General features: G+C 39.0%; 11 protein-coding genes across 11 annotated transcripts; 6 read left to right on the forward strand and 5 right to left on the reverse strand.

Annotated features, from left to right (window-relative positions):
- Positions 1-431: 431 nt before the first annotated feature.
- On the reverse strand, positions 432-830 carry SNF11 (Snf11p; the record flags this gene model as incomplete). The annotated part of the gene is made up of 1 exon (XM_454408.1): positions 432-830. One exon carries the CDS (start codon positions 828-830, stop codon positions 432-434), a length of 399 nt encoding a protein of 132 aa, XP_454408.1.
- Positions 831-2033: 1203 nt separating this feature from the next.
- IPT1 (inositolphosphotransferase) lies at positions 2034-3638 on the forward strand (the record flags this gene model as incomplete). Its single annotated transcript, XM_454409.1, has 1 exon — positions 2034-3638. The coding sequence occupies one exon, from the start codon at positions 2034-2036 to the stop codon at positions 3636-3638; it is 1605 nt and encodes a 534-aa protein (XP_454409.1).
- Positions 3639-3881: 243 nt separating this feature from the next.
- LSM5 (RNA-binding protein LSM5) lies at positions 3882-4136 on the reverse strand (the record flags this gene model as incomplete). Its single annotated transcript, XM_454410.1, has 1 exon — positions 3882-4136. The coding sequence occupies one exon, from the start codon at positions 4134-4136 to the stop codon at positions 3882-3884; it is 255 nt and encodes an 84-aa protein (XP_454410.1).
- A 912-nt stretch (positions 4137-5048) lies between these two features.
- Positions 5049-5630, forward strand: PAA1 (polyamine acetyltransferase; the record flags this gene model as incomplete). Its single annotated transcript, XM_454411.1, has 1 exon — positions 5049-5630. One exon carries the CDS (start codon positions 5049-5051, stop codon positions 5628-5630), a length of 582 nt encoding a protein of 193 aa, XP_454411.1.
- An 830-nt stretch (positions 5631-6460) lies between these two features.
- FMP16 (Fmp16p) lies at positions 6461-6733 on the forward strand (the record flags this gene model as incomplete). Its single annotated transcript, XM_454412.1, has 1 exon — positions 6461-6733. The coding sequence occupies one exon, from the start codon at positions 6461-6463 to the stop codon at positions 6731-6733; it is 273 nt and encodes a 90-aa protein (XP_454412.1).
- A 622-nt stretch (positions 6734-7355) lies between these two features.
- On the forward strand, positions 7356-9746 carry KLLA0_E10275g (uncharacterized protein; the record flags this gene model as incomplete). Its single annotated transcript, XM_454413.1, has 1 exon — positions 7356-9746. The coding sequence occupies one exon, from the start codon at positions 7356-7358 to the stop codon at positions 9744-9746; it is 2391 nt and encodes a 796-aa protein (XP_454413.1).
- Positions 9747-9820: 74 nt separating this feature from the next.
- Positions 9821-10696, reverse strand: DOS2 (Dos2p; the record flags this gene model as incomplete). Its single annotated transcript, XM_454414.1, has 1 exon — positions 9821-10696. One exon carries the CDS (start codon positions 10694-10696, stop codon positions 9821-9823), a length of 876 nt encoding a protein of 291 aa, XP_454414.1.
- Positions 10697-11023: 327 nt separating this feature from the next.
- Positions 11024-11731, forward strand: OCA6 (protein-tyrosine-phosphatase; the record flags this gene model as incomplete). Its single annotated transcript, XM_454415.1, has 1 exon — positions 11024-11731. One exon carries the CDS (start codon positions 11024-11026, stop codon positions 11729-11731), a length of 708 nt encoding a protein of 235 aa, XP_454415.1.
- Positions 11732-11828: 97 nt separating this feature from the next.
- DDI1 (Ddi1p) lies at positions 11829-13073 on the reverse strand (the record flags this gene model as incomplete). Its single annotated transcript, XM_454416.1, has 1 exon — positions 11829-13073. The coding sequence occupies one exon, from the start codon at positions 13071-13073 to the stop codon at positions 11829-11831; it is 1245 nt and encodes a 414-aa protein (XP_454416.1).
- Positions 13074-13263: 190 nt separating this feature from the next.
- Positions 13264-14094, forward strand: MAG1 (DNA-3-methyladenine glycosylase II; the record flags this gene model as incomplete). Its single annotated transcript, XM_454417.1, has 1 exon — positions 13264-14094. One exon carries the CDS (start codon positions 13264-13266, stop codon positions 14092-14094), a length of 831 nt encoding a protein of 276 aa, XP_454417.1.
- Positions 14095-14291: 197 nt separating this feature from the next.
- Positions 14292-15776, reverse strand: COX15 (Cox15p; the record flags this gene model as incomplete). Its single annotated transcript, XM_454418.1, has 1 exon — positions 14292-15776. The coding sequence occupies one exon, from the start codon at positions 15774-15776 to the stop codon at positions 14292-14294; it is 1485 nt and encodes a 494-aa protein (XP_454418.1).
- Positions 15777-15971: the final 195 nt, after the last annotated feature.

A 15971-nucleotide genomic window follows, 5' to 3' on the forward strand; every position in this document is an offset into this window, starting at 1 on the left:
ACGATGAGAATACCAATTAGAATCAGTGCTAATCTAAATATACTCACGAAGCACTAGTACGTTTAACGTAATTGACATACTTGTATATATTTATATTTATTTGTCCATATGAGAGGATTTGATAATGGCAATGGCAATGGCAATTGCCATTGTCATATCATGATGGCACGGACGGAAAAAAAATTCAGGAAACTTGAGAATTAAAGGGAATATCGAAGACAGATAAACATCTGGTGATGTCTGTGGAAGCCTATCAAGGACCGCAATCGTTCTATGCTTCATTGCTGCATTGCTGCATACGGTGCTGATACCGGAATGGAGCAAGTATTATTATAGGTAACTACAGAGAGCGTTAAAATGAGAGCGTTTTATCTATATATTATGTATGTACACACAGTGTACACACAATGTACGCACAGTGTTCGTTGAAGCTACCATAATTGGAACATTCTATTCATTAATAGATACATCTTGACCAGCATATCCTGTTGTCTTTCCTGAGCTGAAGCAGTGTTTGAAAGAAATGGGTTTGGAGGAGGGTCCATGATAGGAGGTTTTGCTGCTAGATTTCCTTGATTTATCTGAGATATTGTATGTAAGTTACAGTGTATTCTTTTCGTATATTGGATTAGTATTTGTTCCATTTGTTCTTTGGACAGCGACGCGAGTGTCGGTACCTGTCTGCTTTCGTACATGGTTCTTGTTTCTTGGGATTTTTTGATCAACATCGAGTTGATATGAAGAAGCACTTGTATTTTCCATTGTAGCTTCTGCTTTGGTGAGACTCCTGAGTCTGATTTCAGGTCTATTGCTGGGTTTAGATCTGTCATGCTGATCTAGGGTGGGTGCAGGGTACTTTTCCGTAGTCGTCAGTCAGTCGATCTTTTTATCTTTGAACTTCCTTCACTGTCAAAGTAGTAAGACGAATTAAAACGTGATTTGAATTATTTTCAAGCGGAACGAAAAAACCACTAAGTATCCAGTTCATAATAGCGACTAAAGGCACTCCAAGATCACAAAAATCCCTGGGCTGCCATATCTATGTACACTAGACACTCGTGCTCTATACGGTCACCTATTCATAGGACATAAGTTTCTAAGTTTAAAACACATTCAGTCACGTGTGTAACACGTGACTGATAAAAAAGAAACAGCAAGAGTTTCTCAGCCACTTTGATGACGAATGCTCTTCCTCCCTTACTGCCACCCCTTCAACGCCTCAAAATGCCACCATTACATAACTATAACTATCGATTCACATTATTCCCCCACATTATGAAATCCCAAACAATGTTTTCAGTTACAATAGAAAAAGCTCAGCCAACAAATTCTTAGCCTTAGGCCACAACGAAGGACGCATAAACTGAATTCCTACCTAATTCCATAGCCAGACGAAAAACGTACCATCTCTCAGTTTCTCTCAGTCAAGTTACCGCATATTTTCGTGGGTTTAAGTCACAAGACGGACCAGTTCCCAGCGTAGGAACCTCACCCATTTCTTTTCGGCCCTGCTGGCAGTACGTCCGATCAGAAAATCCACCATAAAACGGTTACCTTTCAACTGGAAACTCTTTATTACCGAAACTGTTCCTTGCCATATTAGTTCTTTTCTTTTCGAATTGCTTTACTAAATCCGCAGCCATCTTAAAATACGTAACTCTCTGCAAAATAAAGTATTAAATATATATACAAATATGTCCATCCATTTTGTTGATAGACGTTAATGCCAACTAGTAAATCTTGTTAATCTTGTGATGTTTGATACTTCATCTAGTCGATAACTTAAGTAGTGGCAAGGTATTAAGAGGAATCCAGGCTTAAGCCACCCGCTGTTTATTCTCTTTGCCTTGTGGTTTTTTTCAGGTTTTTTTCTGGTATTTCTCTTTTCGAATCATTTTGCATATCAAAAGTTTCTCTAAGGTTTCTCAAGGTTCTATCTCATCGTCCTTTGATAGTATTTAGTTAACAAGCTTTCTATTTGTTTGTCTGTGTGTGGATTTTCGTTTTCAGCTGAAAGTTCCCTACTCCAAGACATGGAGTGCTTACTTTGGATCCCGTGGTTCATCAAAAGGGTATATTTGGGTGGTGTAAATCAACGCAATGTCTTCACACTGGCTTTGAATTTTTGTTTGAATTTCTCACCAATCTTTATATGGTTGTTTATGTTCAAGAATGCAGGTGTCATACCTACCAATTGGCGACCACCCATTTGGGGTAGCGTCGCTTATTATTGTGATGCGTATATTTTTGGTGATTACTGGCATTCTCTTGATACCAGGTTGGAATTCGTGGTGTCTCTCGTGAGCAGTAGTATCATCGGTATCTTATTTGCTGTGGTGCCATTGTTCATCTGGTACTATGTTTATTATACCAAGAAATTGAGGCATAACCTGTTCGATGAGACAGACGTCTTGCTACAATACCCTTTGAATTATATCGGTTCATCTCAATTCCGACCTAGCAGGATGAGAAACGTGTTACCCTTTCTATTCTTGTTCTTTACATTTGTGATGTTGAATTTCGATCACCTTTTATCCAGTCAGGATCCGTCGAATTTCACCAAGTTCAAGGACTTATTGGCTTGGGTGATGTACGTGATTCTGCATCTCACTGGGCCCATTCTTACTGGTGTGTATTTGTACGTTTTCCACATCCCAGGTACGTTGAAATGCTTCTCATTCGCATTAGGTTTACAAAATATCGTTGGGCTCTTCACTCACTTTTTATTACCAATGGCTCCACCATGGTTCATACATATGTACGGTGCCCATGATACGGCTCATTTGAACTACAGTCAACCGGGTTACGCTGCTGGGTTGACTAGGGTCGACATGCATCTTGGAACTCATCTCAATTCGAATGGGTTCCATCTCTCGCCAATCGTGTTCGGTGCCGTGCCGTCACTACATTCGGCTATGGCTGTACAATGCTTCTTCTTCCTTTTGTTCAGGTCTACACAAACGAAATCTGTGCCGGAATCGATCGCTACGGATGCTGCTCCTGTCATTCTTCAAAAGGATGAAGATGATGACTATGAGATGGATGAAGAACAAGATGAAGAAGAACAAGGTTATACGAATGTTAAGGTCCAACCTAACAAATCCATTATTCCCTTCGAGTTCGAGGATGACGATTTTGCTGATGATAGTGACAGCGTCGAAAGTAAACTCGTTTCACATATTAATAGCATAACTTTACAAACAACTAACGGTGGGGATGACGACTTGGAAGCACGCGCAACGACTTCTGACTCGGATTCAGAACTAAATACGTTGGCTGTTGCTAAAATCCTTGCCAAACAGCAGGTTTTGCCAGTTCATATTCTAGAGTCCAAATGGCTCTACATTTTCCATAAAGGTCTGTTACCAAAATTTTTGGGTACGATTTTCGTATGCTTACAATGGTGGTCAACCCAATATTTGGATCACCATTTCAGATACGATTTATTCGTCGGTGCCGTTTATGCTGTAATCTCATACATCTTGATCAACAAATACGTCTTGCAACCAAAAGTTATCAAGCCTTGGCTAATAACCAGGGCTGATCCTACCTTGGACAAAATGAAAGAGTCAAAAACTATGGGTATGAGAGTTTTTGAAAACACTAAGATCGAATGGTTTTTCGATCCCTTGGCATGATATAGTTGAACAACAAAAATCAACAAACCTTCGGATACGGTATATCAAACGTCTCGTACGTTTGCATTGATTCATTTTTTGTATAAGCTGCACTTCAATATGATAATTATTTTACATATAAAATATATAATATATACTTACAAAGGATGTTAGTCAATATATCAATACCAAACATCTGAGAGAGAAAAAAACAGCATGCATGTTACAGATTTCGTTTTGAACATCAATATGCAGTTCCATTGTTTAATTTGAAGCAGGTTTTCCACCAGGTATCAACATAGCAATGTTGTTACCAGTCAATAACATCTTTCCCTGGAATCTTTTAATCTCCTGGTCTTCCAAATACTCTACCGCATTTTCAATGACAACATTAACGTAATCATCGAACCCTACTAGCGTACCAAAGAATTCTCTGTAATCTTTAAGTAGAATGGTCACTTCCTGTCCTATTGTTTTGTCAATGACCTCTAGGGGCAAAATCTCTGAAACACTACTCATATCCCGTCGTTTTATAAATATGTGTTGATGCAGTAGTAGAGCAGGAGGTTTTAATAGTCTAATGATACTAATAGACAGTAGTTGTCGTCAGCTCACAGCTTTATCTCTTTGATCAAAGGTACTTATTTCTTGAAACTTTCAAAGCTCTCTCAATATGTGATTGTATGGTGAAAGTAAGCGTAGTTGGCCGAAAGAAGGCAATAAAGTAAAGAAATGAGCCCATAAAAAGCCTTAAAAGCTGCTACAAGGTAGGCCAAGAATGTTGTATCTATTGGCATCGACTTGATGGTGCTGTTGGCTACAAAGGCTTAAACAACATGCAATTTCGCTAGGAACGGACGGTACGGGTCACATGACATCTCACTAAACACGAACATCAGGTGTCCCTGAGACACTGTTCACCAGCTGTGATGATTGGCGTTCTGGTCCAAGATTAAGCCTCTGGTGACCATTCAACTTGCCAGTCCGGTATTTACAGGTTCTGTCAACTTTAGATTTGGTTATCACTCACAAATTCCTACCAAGTGGTGCGTAATTTCTATATTCTTGCCGCAACTGTTGTTTCTCCTTTGTACAATATCAAAATAACAATTCAATTGCAATATCAATCATATATACTAAGGTTTTACATATGATGATAAGGATAAGGATAACAAATACATATAGACACACATCTCACAAGACTATCACTTCCGTTATTGAGCAGTTCACAAAGACATCATATCTGTCTAACACTAGTTGATAAAATCAATTGGTCTAGGAGTTGAATACCATTGTTGATAATAAGGTTCGATTGATTTTAGAAGCAAACTAGAATAAGGAGCAAATAATTGTATTATTGTGGCTAGAATTGAAGAAACAACATTAGGAAATCATTATTAAGTATTATAAAATCAGAAAAGAATTTTCACTATGTCATCGTCATTGCCACTGCATGTTTATATTAGACCATTAACGATAGAAGATTGCCAAGCATCAGTAGAGCTAGAGGCACAAGGCTTCCCACCTGAAGAAAGGGCTGGAAAGGAGAAGATCGAATTCAGATTGAAGATGTGCCCCGAATTGAGCTCGGGTCTTTTCATTAGAGACGTTAAAGGCACTGAGATTTTGGGAGAAAAGTTGATTGGCCATATCTTTGGTACCAAGATCCCCATCCCAAAAAACGGTACCAAGGAATTAACTTTTATTACCAACGAAAGCATGAGTTTCACACAAGACGATTCTTCTCCTGTCATTGGAGTGCATTCTGTCGTCATTGCTCCACAACATCAGAAGAAGAACCTAGCTACTCTACTATTGACAGATTACATCCAAAAGATGTCTAACCAAGAAATCGGAGACAGAATTGTTATCATTGCCCATAACGAGCTGGTACCATTTTATGAAAGAATCGGGTTCAGATCTGTTGGTGACAATAAAGACGTCATCTCAAGCAATGGCAAAGTTTGGTGTAATATGGTTAGAGAATTGGTGAAGGAAGAGTATGAGACTTGAACAGGTCCTTACTTGCATGAAAAGGAAACAGGAAAAATCAAACCATCATCCGGCAGTAAAATAAGAAGATCAAGGTGGATTTCAACTCTCAGATGCAACTTTTACATGTAGTAGTTATCTGAGCTGATATACCTGGTAACTGCTGTATTCTAACAGAAAAGTATATATAAACGATACTAAATAAGATAATGTTCCTTCTATTGATCGTTCCGCCCTTGGTGCCGATGGACCTAGAAATTACAGCATCCGGTGATGTAAAGTCAAGGCTTGCCTTAAAAACGTTACATTCGGGCTTACCTCGGGATTACCTTTTTATATCTATATATTCGTTCTCAAACTTCAATACCAGTGGAAGCGTTAGCATAGGAGAAGCGACATACACCACACTATATGTGGAGGCCAGAAAATCATCTTCTAGATCCAGATGCTCCCTAGTACTGCCCCGTGCTTACCCTAAATGCACAACACTCTTTTGCTCGCAATCTCTCGTTTTCTAGCATAGTCTTTCCGCCATCTTAGCTAATAAGGTAATAGCAATCTTTGTAAGTAATAAAAGAAAGAAAAAACCGGGATGCTGCTAACCTGTCACAGGATTAGTGTGCAAACGTACTATTTCTTTGGTTGAGTCCCTAGTCTGATACGTCAGAGAGCGTACCCTTTATTTTGACGATCCCGAGCCTCTTCCTGGATGATTATATAAATGGAGCCTGTGAAGGTTCCTGTTCCCTTAATCGGCTTCTCATTTACCCCATATATAGAGTAAGTTTCTGTTTGACATATCCCATCTTATAGAAATAAAGAAGAATCATTTTCACACAGCATCACACACCATGATCCAATTAACCAGAGTTATAAAGTCTTCCCCAGTTGCTACCCAATGTTTGAGAAGAAACTTCTCAGCTTCTGTTATGGCAGGCACTACACAGAAGTCAAAGGATCCAGATCAAAGGATGTTCGATAGAAATAAGAAGAAGCTAGAAGAGTTGGAACACGATTCTAAAACCGACGATCCAAACTACAAACGTCCTAATCTAAAATCCTTGAAGCAGAAGGGTAAGGATGCCCCAATCAAACAGCATAGAGCAGATGACGGTGTCTATTAAGGCTAAACGAAATGCACCCTAGGATATTCAAAAAATACATGCGACAACTACAATCTTCAAAACGCCTACAGGTCCATGAGACCTGGCCTTATTTATGTAAGAACAAGAGCAATGACTAGATAATCATATATAATGGTACTAATATCATATATGTTTGAACAAACTGACAACAGTATGTCTTCCTCGAAGCATGTCTATGCCGTTCCGGACGTTGAAGACGTCGGACAAAATATGTGGGCATAGTCACGTGGAATCACGTGACTAACCTTTTCTTCATTTTCCCACCCATTGCAACCTCGATTTAGATCCACATAAACAATCTTGACAAATTGGATACATACTTACAAAGGGTTCAGTACTGTTAATGAGAAAGTTCCTGTCATTATAGACCAAAGGTTTGTTTCTGGTTTACTTGGTATTGTTGATACATTTGGTATTTGTGTGCTTATTCGCATCGAGAGAACTTTTTATGTTTGATTCCGATTACTGAGTGAGGCGGACTGTATTTCTATTAACAAGAGCATCAACGATAACGGATCAGATTCAGTTTTTGTGATTTCAAAAGAAACCTCGAAGGTTTTAGTTATTGAACTGGGATTTTACACTCTTTTCACCAACCACGATGCTCGAACATAACTCCAAGTTGTTTTGTAAATCACTTTCGCAGCTTTCAGCTGTAGCGTCGAAGGTTGTGGCTGAGGATGTTGAAGGTGAACATTTCAAGCAGCTCTTGGCGAAATGTATAGACACGTTGTCAATATACAAGAGCGAGCTGCGAAAACTTTCATGTGCTTCCAAGGACACACCACCATCGCAGATATATCAGTTGAATGAGACATTGTACGTTTACTATAAGATTGTGTCACAGATCGCATCTCAGGTTATTCCGGGGTTGGCCGAGTTTCAACAGATCAAGATGAATAGTAAGAAGGATTCAAAAGATAAAGAATTGCTGGAAATTTATAGTAGATTGGTTTCTGCACTAGCGAATGATAAACAGATAGGGGAAGTGAAGAGGTTTATCAAAAATCACAGTGAGGAAGCTGCTCATGACGGTACTCAACACTCTTATGAGAATGGGGAATTTGTGTCAATTTCGCAGTTGCATTCACTAATACGGCATGATAACGACTCATCTGGCATTTTACTCGTTGATATTAGACCAAGGATGGATTTTAACGATGGTCATATAAAGCATAACAACGTTATTTGCATCGAACCGATCTCGTTCAAAGAATCATACACGGATTCTGATATCTTGCGTAAGTCATTAATCACTGCATCGGATAGAGAAGTTGATCTTTTCAAGAATCGTGATAAGTTTCGACTTATTGTGCTTTACACAGACACTGATGAGCATACGAAATATTACTGGCAACAGTTAGAAGTTTTACAAGACATTCTTTGCAATAGATCATTTGATAAACCTTTACATCATACTAAGGTAATAGTTTTGCAAAATGGCGTAAACGCTTGGAAGGAGAAGTACCCCATGGAGTTGAAAAAAATAATGGAATCGGCAATATCTGATATTCGTACGAAGCCCGTGGAACACAATTTTCACCCTATGGCATTATCAAACAATAATAATATTGAAAAAGCCAATTCACCGAGTCACTCTCAAACTACAAGTTTCACACATTATCCTGATGCTCCATTCCTTACTAATGGAGCTAGTATTAAAACTGCTGGATTGGTGCCTAATCAGTTGTTGCCATCTACCAGTAATTTAACGAAAGCGTTACAGCAGAACGATGAAGGAAATTCTGAACCTTACAAACTTCAACCAAATGGAATCAAAAACCACAGACAGGAAAGTAATAATCATGCGAACGGTACAAATTGCATTGTGAGTTCAAACGGGAATAACTCTGTTGCTAAATCTGGTCATCCTAGTATCAATCTGGATTTCGCGATTGGTTTAGTGAATTTAGGAAATTCATGCTATTTGAACTGCATAATTCAATGTCTTCTCGGTTGTCATGAGCTATCATACATATTTCTGACCAATTCATATAGGAAACATGTCAATGTGAACAGTCGATTAGGTTCCAAGGGTTTATTAGCGAATTATTTTTCACAACTAGTACAGAAGATGTATCAACAGGGGAAACTACAGGCTTATAACAATACTAATATGGAGTCAACGGCTGTGCATCCAACTCAATTCAAATTGGCGTGTGGCTCGATAAATTCACTGTTTAAAGGCAAGCAGCAGCAGGACTGTCAAGAATTTTGCCAATTTCTCTTAGATGGTTTACATGAAGATTTGAACCAATGTGGTACCAATCCTCCTCTTAAGGAATTAAGTCCAGAAGCTGAGAAAATGAGAGAAACCATGCCGATGAGAATTGCTTCAGCCATCGAATGGGAGAGATATTTGACGACAGATTTCAGTGTCATCGTGGATTTGTTCCAAGGCCAATATGCATCGCAGCTCAGATGTAAAATTTGTGCACATACGTCCACAACTTATCAAGCATTCTCTGTTCTTTCAGTACCAGTTCCCAGAGCAAGATCTTGCACAATTTACGACTGTTTCAAAGAGTTTACCAAGCTAGAAACTTTGGAAAAAGACGAATTGTGGTATTGTCCTTATTGTAAACAGAGACAACCATCAACCAAACAAATCATCATCACACGTTTGCCTAATAATTTAATCATTCACTTAAAAAGATTTGATAATATGATGAATAAAAACAACGTTTTTGTCAATTATCCAAATGAACTAGACTTAACTGGCTTTTGGATCGACGATTACAATGGAGAAATGCCAAAGGATAACGGGGTTTCGTTGCCATTGCGTGGTCAAAAGCCACCCTTCAACTATAGACTCTTTGCTGTGGCGTCACATTCTGGCACGCTCTATGGTGGCCATTACACCTCCTTTGTGGACAAAGGCAGAGTTGGTTGGTGTTCTTTTGATGATGTCAGTTGGAGAAAAATTAGAAGGAAGGACGAATATATCACACCTAATGCATATGTGCTGTTTTACCGTAGAGTTAACATGTAAGTATAATAATTAATTAAGTAGGGAAATACAAAATGTAATCAGTGTTCGAAGAAACACCAGATCGGTTCCAATAACTACTCCCAATCATCATCTTCTTCGTCGTCATTTTCCTCTTGCTTGATAGCTTTTGATTCAGTTTTAGCAGAAGAAATAGTCTCCTTACCAGTGTTGGAGTCTTGTTTAGCCTTTGCAGTTTTAGAAGGAATAATTTCTTCTTCTGAATCCTCTTCCTCATCATCCCATCCTATTGCTTGTTCTTTACCTAGATCTTCCTTGGCACTTAATAAGTCACGCTTCTTTGAGGCCAAATTTAGAATCTCCGCCTTCTTAGTGAAGTAAATATTCCAAAATGTTGCATCATCAAGAGGTGCTGGGACAACGTCTTCGTGTAAGCTTTTCAAGTCCGAATCCTTGTTTAATAACTCTTGAATCTCTTCAAAATGTTCCTTTATTACAAAATCCTTCGGTAAGCTTGCTGCATTATATTTCAAATATATTGACTTGTCTATGGCAAGTTGTTTCAACTTTGTGTCTGTAATTGAGCTAAAAGCGGTATCCTTGTTAGATCCCTCTGCCTCTTTGGCATCGAAATCAAGCACTTCTTGAAACTGAGTAGATATGGTATTCGCCATGGACGACCAGAATGATTTTTTAGAAACAGTGTTCCAGTACCCTTGCGTCAACTCTTCAACTTTCTCCAAGTTGTCATCCAATTTCCCCAACATCTCTTGAGCCTTATTTGTAACGGTACCGCCCAAATTCTCAGGGATTTGGAAATTCAAAGAGTCCTTCTCTTTAACAAAACCTAAAATAGCCTTTGAAGTTTTCTGGAGCTGTTCATCCACTTGGTCCTCGAACTTCTGAAACGCCTCATCAGTCTTATCATCATGTTTTGTCACCTTAACGGCATCTGCAGTCTCTGTTGCAGTCTCTTCATATAAGAAATCCATCGCTAAAGACGCTTTTCACGACTAATGCTAAGCTAGCTATTACCAAAGTACCTTAATGTCACCAAATAACACGTCTGGCTAGATACGCTCGACGCTTATCGACAGACTTCTCGCGAGAACTCTTTTGTTGCGCCTCCCCTTCTTGAAGATCAATCCTTTAAAGGTTCAAACTCCAAATGTTTCATGATTTTCCTTATTATTGGACCTTTTCATTGCAAAGAAGAACAGTTTCAACATGTCTAAAATACAGTAGGAAGAAGCCTCCTCATCTTGTCTCTGCTCAAGTTTGGGTATTATTTGGGGATAGCAGCAACTATAGAATACTCAATGTCATTGGTGACTCCCTTACAGTTTAGCTGTGTTCAGCCGAGATTTTACAGAGGATCATATCCGGCAGAAATTAACCTACCGTTTTTGAGGACCCTTCGACTCAACTATATTATATCTTTGGTACCTGAACCGATTACTAATGACCCTATTTTAGCTGAGTTCTGTGAAGTGGAGGGTATTGAGACGGTTTTTATACAATGTGCGGATGACAAGAAGCAGAAGACAAAGACAAAGAATAAAGACGAACCCAAGGTGAAAAGGAAGAAGAAACCTGTACCTATAGAGTACGATGTGGTAATAGAATGTATCAAGTTTTTGATCGACAAGAACCATTATCCTTGTTACATCCATTGTTCGAACTCGAACACGGAAGTCACATCGCTAGTCATAGCATGTCTACGAAAGCTCTCTTATTGGAGCACTGTATCGATATTCAACGAGTACATGACATACACGTCTAGCATAAATATACATGAAAGAAACTTCATCGAGAACTTCAATCTGGAGATAGATATTCAAGGTGTGAAACCTTCGGACAAAGTGTCTTGGATAATAGTCAGATCTAAGCACAATGGGGCCACGGGTTCGAAACAGGATAAAGGTGCGAAACATCAGAACGGAAAGAGCGATGAGAACCTCGATCTAACACCGCAGCTATCCGCTTCAAAAGATCCTTTGCCAACACTTAGGTTCCATGATGATTGATTGTTATATTATCTGATACTACTTTGTGTACATTACATACTCTTTCAGTATTAATAGAGAGAATAGTCTGCGCGCAGAGTTTTGGGTCAATACCTGCTTATTGAAACAAAAGGGAAGCTGCATAGTCCACGTTTCCACCAGTTTTATTCAATGCATTGATAGCTTCTTTCCTAGAGAAACCAAGATCCACTAATTTTTTTATGTCTGATTCTGCGAACGATGGAACAGTTTGATTTGTGGTAGAACTTGGAATCTTTGGCTGCTTGACTTTGTTTGCATCGCCAGTCATAGCATTTTTTCCTGAAGATGAGTCCCTCTTCAACGCTGCCTTTCTTACTTCGTCAGCTGCTGGAGTTGTCAGTGCATGAAGGGAGTCCTTTGGAATTTCAGATTCAGGCAAGAATGGGGTCTCAACATCTGATATTCTCAATACATTGTTCTTCAAATCTATAGATGCCTGATGTCTTCTTAACATGTCCAAACCCAACAACATTTCCATTGGAGTGTCAAGTACGGTAAAACTACAAGGCAAGAACACGTCGTGGATTTTGATTTGAGTCGTATGGATTCTCCCGAGAATTTTGCCCGTACCAACACCCTGAGCTATACCACTGAACCTTTTATCAATTAGAGAGGTCAACCCTGTTCTTTCTGCCAATTTTGTTGACATTATAGTCTGTTGAGCACCAGAATCAACGAACGCTTTGACTGGGTGGCCATTGATTTCTAATTTTATATACAACATTGACACTTGGGTAAAAGACTCCGGAGTATATTCCATCGCATATCGTAATTGCTCATCAATCTCATGTTGGTTGGTCAACTCCGAAATCCGTGCTTGATTCACAGGATCATCAGGGTTGCTCATTAATCTTGAGTATTCAGAATTTGGGATACCGAATGGGTTATTTGATCTTTCACCACGTCTGGAAAGTAACACCGGACCTAGTAGTTGATGAAATTGGGTTTTATTATTTATCATATGTTCTAAGTTTGGAAGACCCATCTCTTGAGCCATACTTGGATTCTCTAATAGGAAAGTCCTGAACTGTTCAATGTACTGTTCATCCGTCAAATCGATCTCCTGAGGTTGACCGAAAGCTGCCTGGGAACTAGCGGGATTCTTAGGTTTTATCAAAAGCATATCATGGTTTTGTAAGCCAGCCTCTTTCAAAGTTATATTCGTGTTCTTAGTGTCAAGTTGCTTCATGTTGTGAAATATGATCTGAGATTCCTCTTTAAAGTCTATCAATGCGAAAAGGTCGATAAGCGACATATCTTCACTCAATTCAAAAGGTCCAAGGACATCATCAGAGTGCTCATAAGTGACGGTGATGTTCATCTCTGATACGGTTGCCTAGTAATGGTAACTTTCAGTTTTAGTGTTTATTTTCCATTGAATAAAGTGATAATTGATAATTAAAGTTGATCTTGATTAATAAAGGAATCTTATATGTCAGAGAACCTTAAAACAACTTCTCGAAAGTAAAGAAAGAAAGAACGGACAAAAGTGTCGCCAAGGCTATATTGAAATGAAAAGGACAAGGGATGATATCCTCAAGGTGGATGTGGACCAAGAATATCTGGATCAGCACATTGATTCATTCCGTGATGGAATAGAACATATCTTAACTATTGACCCCACATTAAAAGAAATCATTGAGCATAGTCCTTTCACCATGTTTCTCAAGGAAAATGTGGCCAAGGATTCGATGGACCTTTATTTTAATAAATTGGCAGGTAGCATCATTTCACAGCAGATCAGTGGTGCAGCTGCGAAGAATATTCGAGGCAGGATCGTAGATATGTTTGATGGAACTTTTCCTAATTATCAGACACTGCACGAAACATTCCAAGACTCGAAGAAGAAACAAGCTTTTAAGGAATGTGGGTTATCTCAAAGGAAGCTGATGTATATTGAGTCCTTGGTTGGATATTTTTTCAATAACGAGGATTCTATAAAAGATCTCTTTGCCTTTGCAGACGATGATAAAATCATCGAAGAGCTAGTCGCAAATATCAAGGGTATCGGACCGTGGTCAGCGAAGATGTTTTTAGTTACAGGTTTACATCGCTTAAATGTATTTGCAGCTGAAGATTTGGGAATCGCAAGGGGATGTTCAAGGTACTTGGAACAACGACCAGAGATCTTAAAGAAGCTTCACAGCAAGCGGACTCTTATCAAGAAATCAAAAATAAAGCACAAGAGTTTCAAGTGGAAAATCCACGATGAAGACGTGGTTGAGCTCTGTGGTGATTTATTTAGCCCCCATAGAACGTTATTTATGTTCGTTCTTTGGAGAATGTCGGATACTAACATGGAAGTTGTCATCAATAATGAGAAAAGGTTTATGTCGAAGTAATAATTAGAGGCATTGTAATTGCTGTGTATAAACAGTACACTTTAAAGTAAGGTAGGAGTTCACTGGTAGCAACTTTTGAGTATATATATTTACAAGATAACATTTAATGTGCTGCCCAGTGTTTATAATAAATAGGAAGTAAAGGGGACAAACAAGAAAATAATTGAAAAAAAAGGATCCATTCGTAGTTCCCAAGATCACTTCGCAAGTTTGGAAGCCTCAGTTAAGATTTTAGAAGAGGCCTTTTGCTGTTGTGTATAGAGTCCACCGGTGAGGATTCTAATTGCGGCTCTTGGTTTTCTCAATTGAGAAGCAAACAACAATGAACCTGTCAATAATGCCAAGGCACCAGCTTGGTGAGCAGAAGCTAGAGGGATTGGAACCAAATATAACAAGGTAAAAATACCTAGAGTGACTTGTAAAGTGGCAAGACCCATCATACCATGAGCAGTACGTAGAACTTGTTTAGGAATGATAGCCTTGTTTCTGTTACAGTACATGTGGAATGCAAACACAGCGAAGAAAGTGGTTGTAGCCAAAATCCTATGATTCAGTTGAACCGTAGTTGGGTTTTCCAACATATTTCTCCAAAACATATCACTCTTGTCTTCTTTTCTAGCAAAGTTTTCGTCGATTAATTCACGTTTACTTGGTACCCAATCATCACCCATGTGAGGGAAAGTATTGTAGATTAGACCAGCATCCAGACCAGCAACCAAACCCCCAGACATCGCAGTAACAAAGGTCAAAGCTAGTAGACCAAGTGCAGATCTTCTCAATGGAGCTAGTGCTGGGTTATCTAGTTTTGAGAATAAAACAAGAGCTTCGGATGGGTTTTTAACCCATTTGGCCTCTCTCAAGATCTCAAACCCGGTCCAGAGCATACCCATATATAACATGAAAGCGGTACCCAAATGTGTAGTCAATCTGTACTGTGAGACAGTCGGTTTGGACTTTCTTTCCTTCAATTGTGTTTCATCCAAACCAGACTTGACCATCCACCAACCGATAAAACCTTGTAAACCTAGTAGTGCTGATAAACCAAACAATCTTTTATTAACATGAGGTGATGTCTTCCTAGCGACAGCAAAGTAGACAGCAGGCAGAATGAATACAGCACCGATAGCACGGCCCCATAGTCTATGAATCCATTCCATAAAGAAAATGAACTTGAATTCATCCAAGGTAATATGAGAGTTCAACTGTTTAAATTCTGGAGAACTTTTATACTTGGTGAATTCATTTTCCCATTCCTGCTGGTTCAAGGGTGGTAAAGTACCAGCGACAGGTCTCCATTCTGTAATAGATAACCCAGATTCAGTAAGTCTGGTTAACCCCCCGAGAACGACAATACCAAACACAAGAATTGAAGTACCAACTAACCAGTACCCTACCACTTTTGATGAATTTAGCAAGGGTTTTGACTTAGCTTGTTTAGCCGTGGATGCCGTAGCTGTTGTTATACCATTACCAGTAGTTTGCGATACCTGTACAGCTTCCCTGACAATAGATCTGGTATGGAAATACGCCATTGAAACTGTTGGCAAAGCTCTCTTAAGAGCAACAGTGGGAATCACATTCTTTGTCTTTACCAAATTTGATATTGAACGGGTCATTAAACCACGGGAACTTATGCGAATACCGCTGAGGCCTCTGCCTCCAAGAACCAAAGTTCTGAACATAGTGATAACTAGGTTGTCAGCTTCAAAAGATCGAATCTGGCCTCTGTGGTTCAATACTTACTTCTGTTAATGTTACTAGTGAAAGGCTTCATCGTTCCATTTTTTTTTTTTTTTATATTGAGCCTGATCATTCCATAACGTGAAGGGAACTATATAAAAGCGTCAGCAGAAAGAAGCCCGATAAAACGTACTATT

The sequence above is a fragment of the Kluyveromyces lactis genome (assembly GCF_000002515.2).
Source record: "Kluyveromyces lactis strain NRRL Y-1140 chromosome E complete sequence".
In the NCBI taxonomy this organism is placed as follows: Eukaryota; Fungi; Ascomycota; class Saccharomycetes; order Saccharomycetales; family Saccharomycetaceae; genus Kluyveromyces; species Kluyveromyces lactis.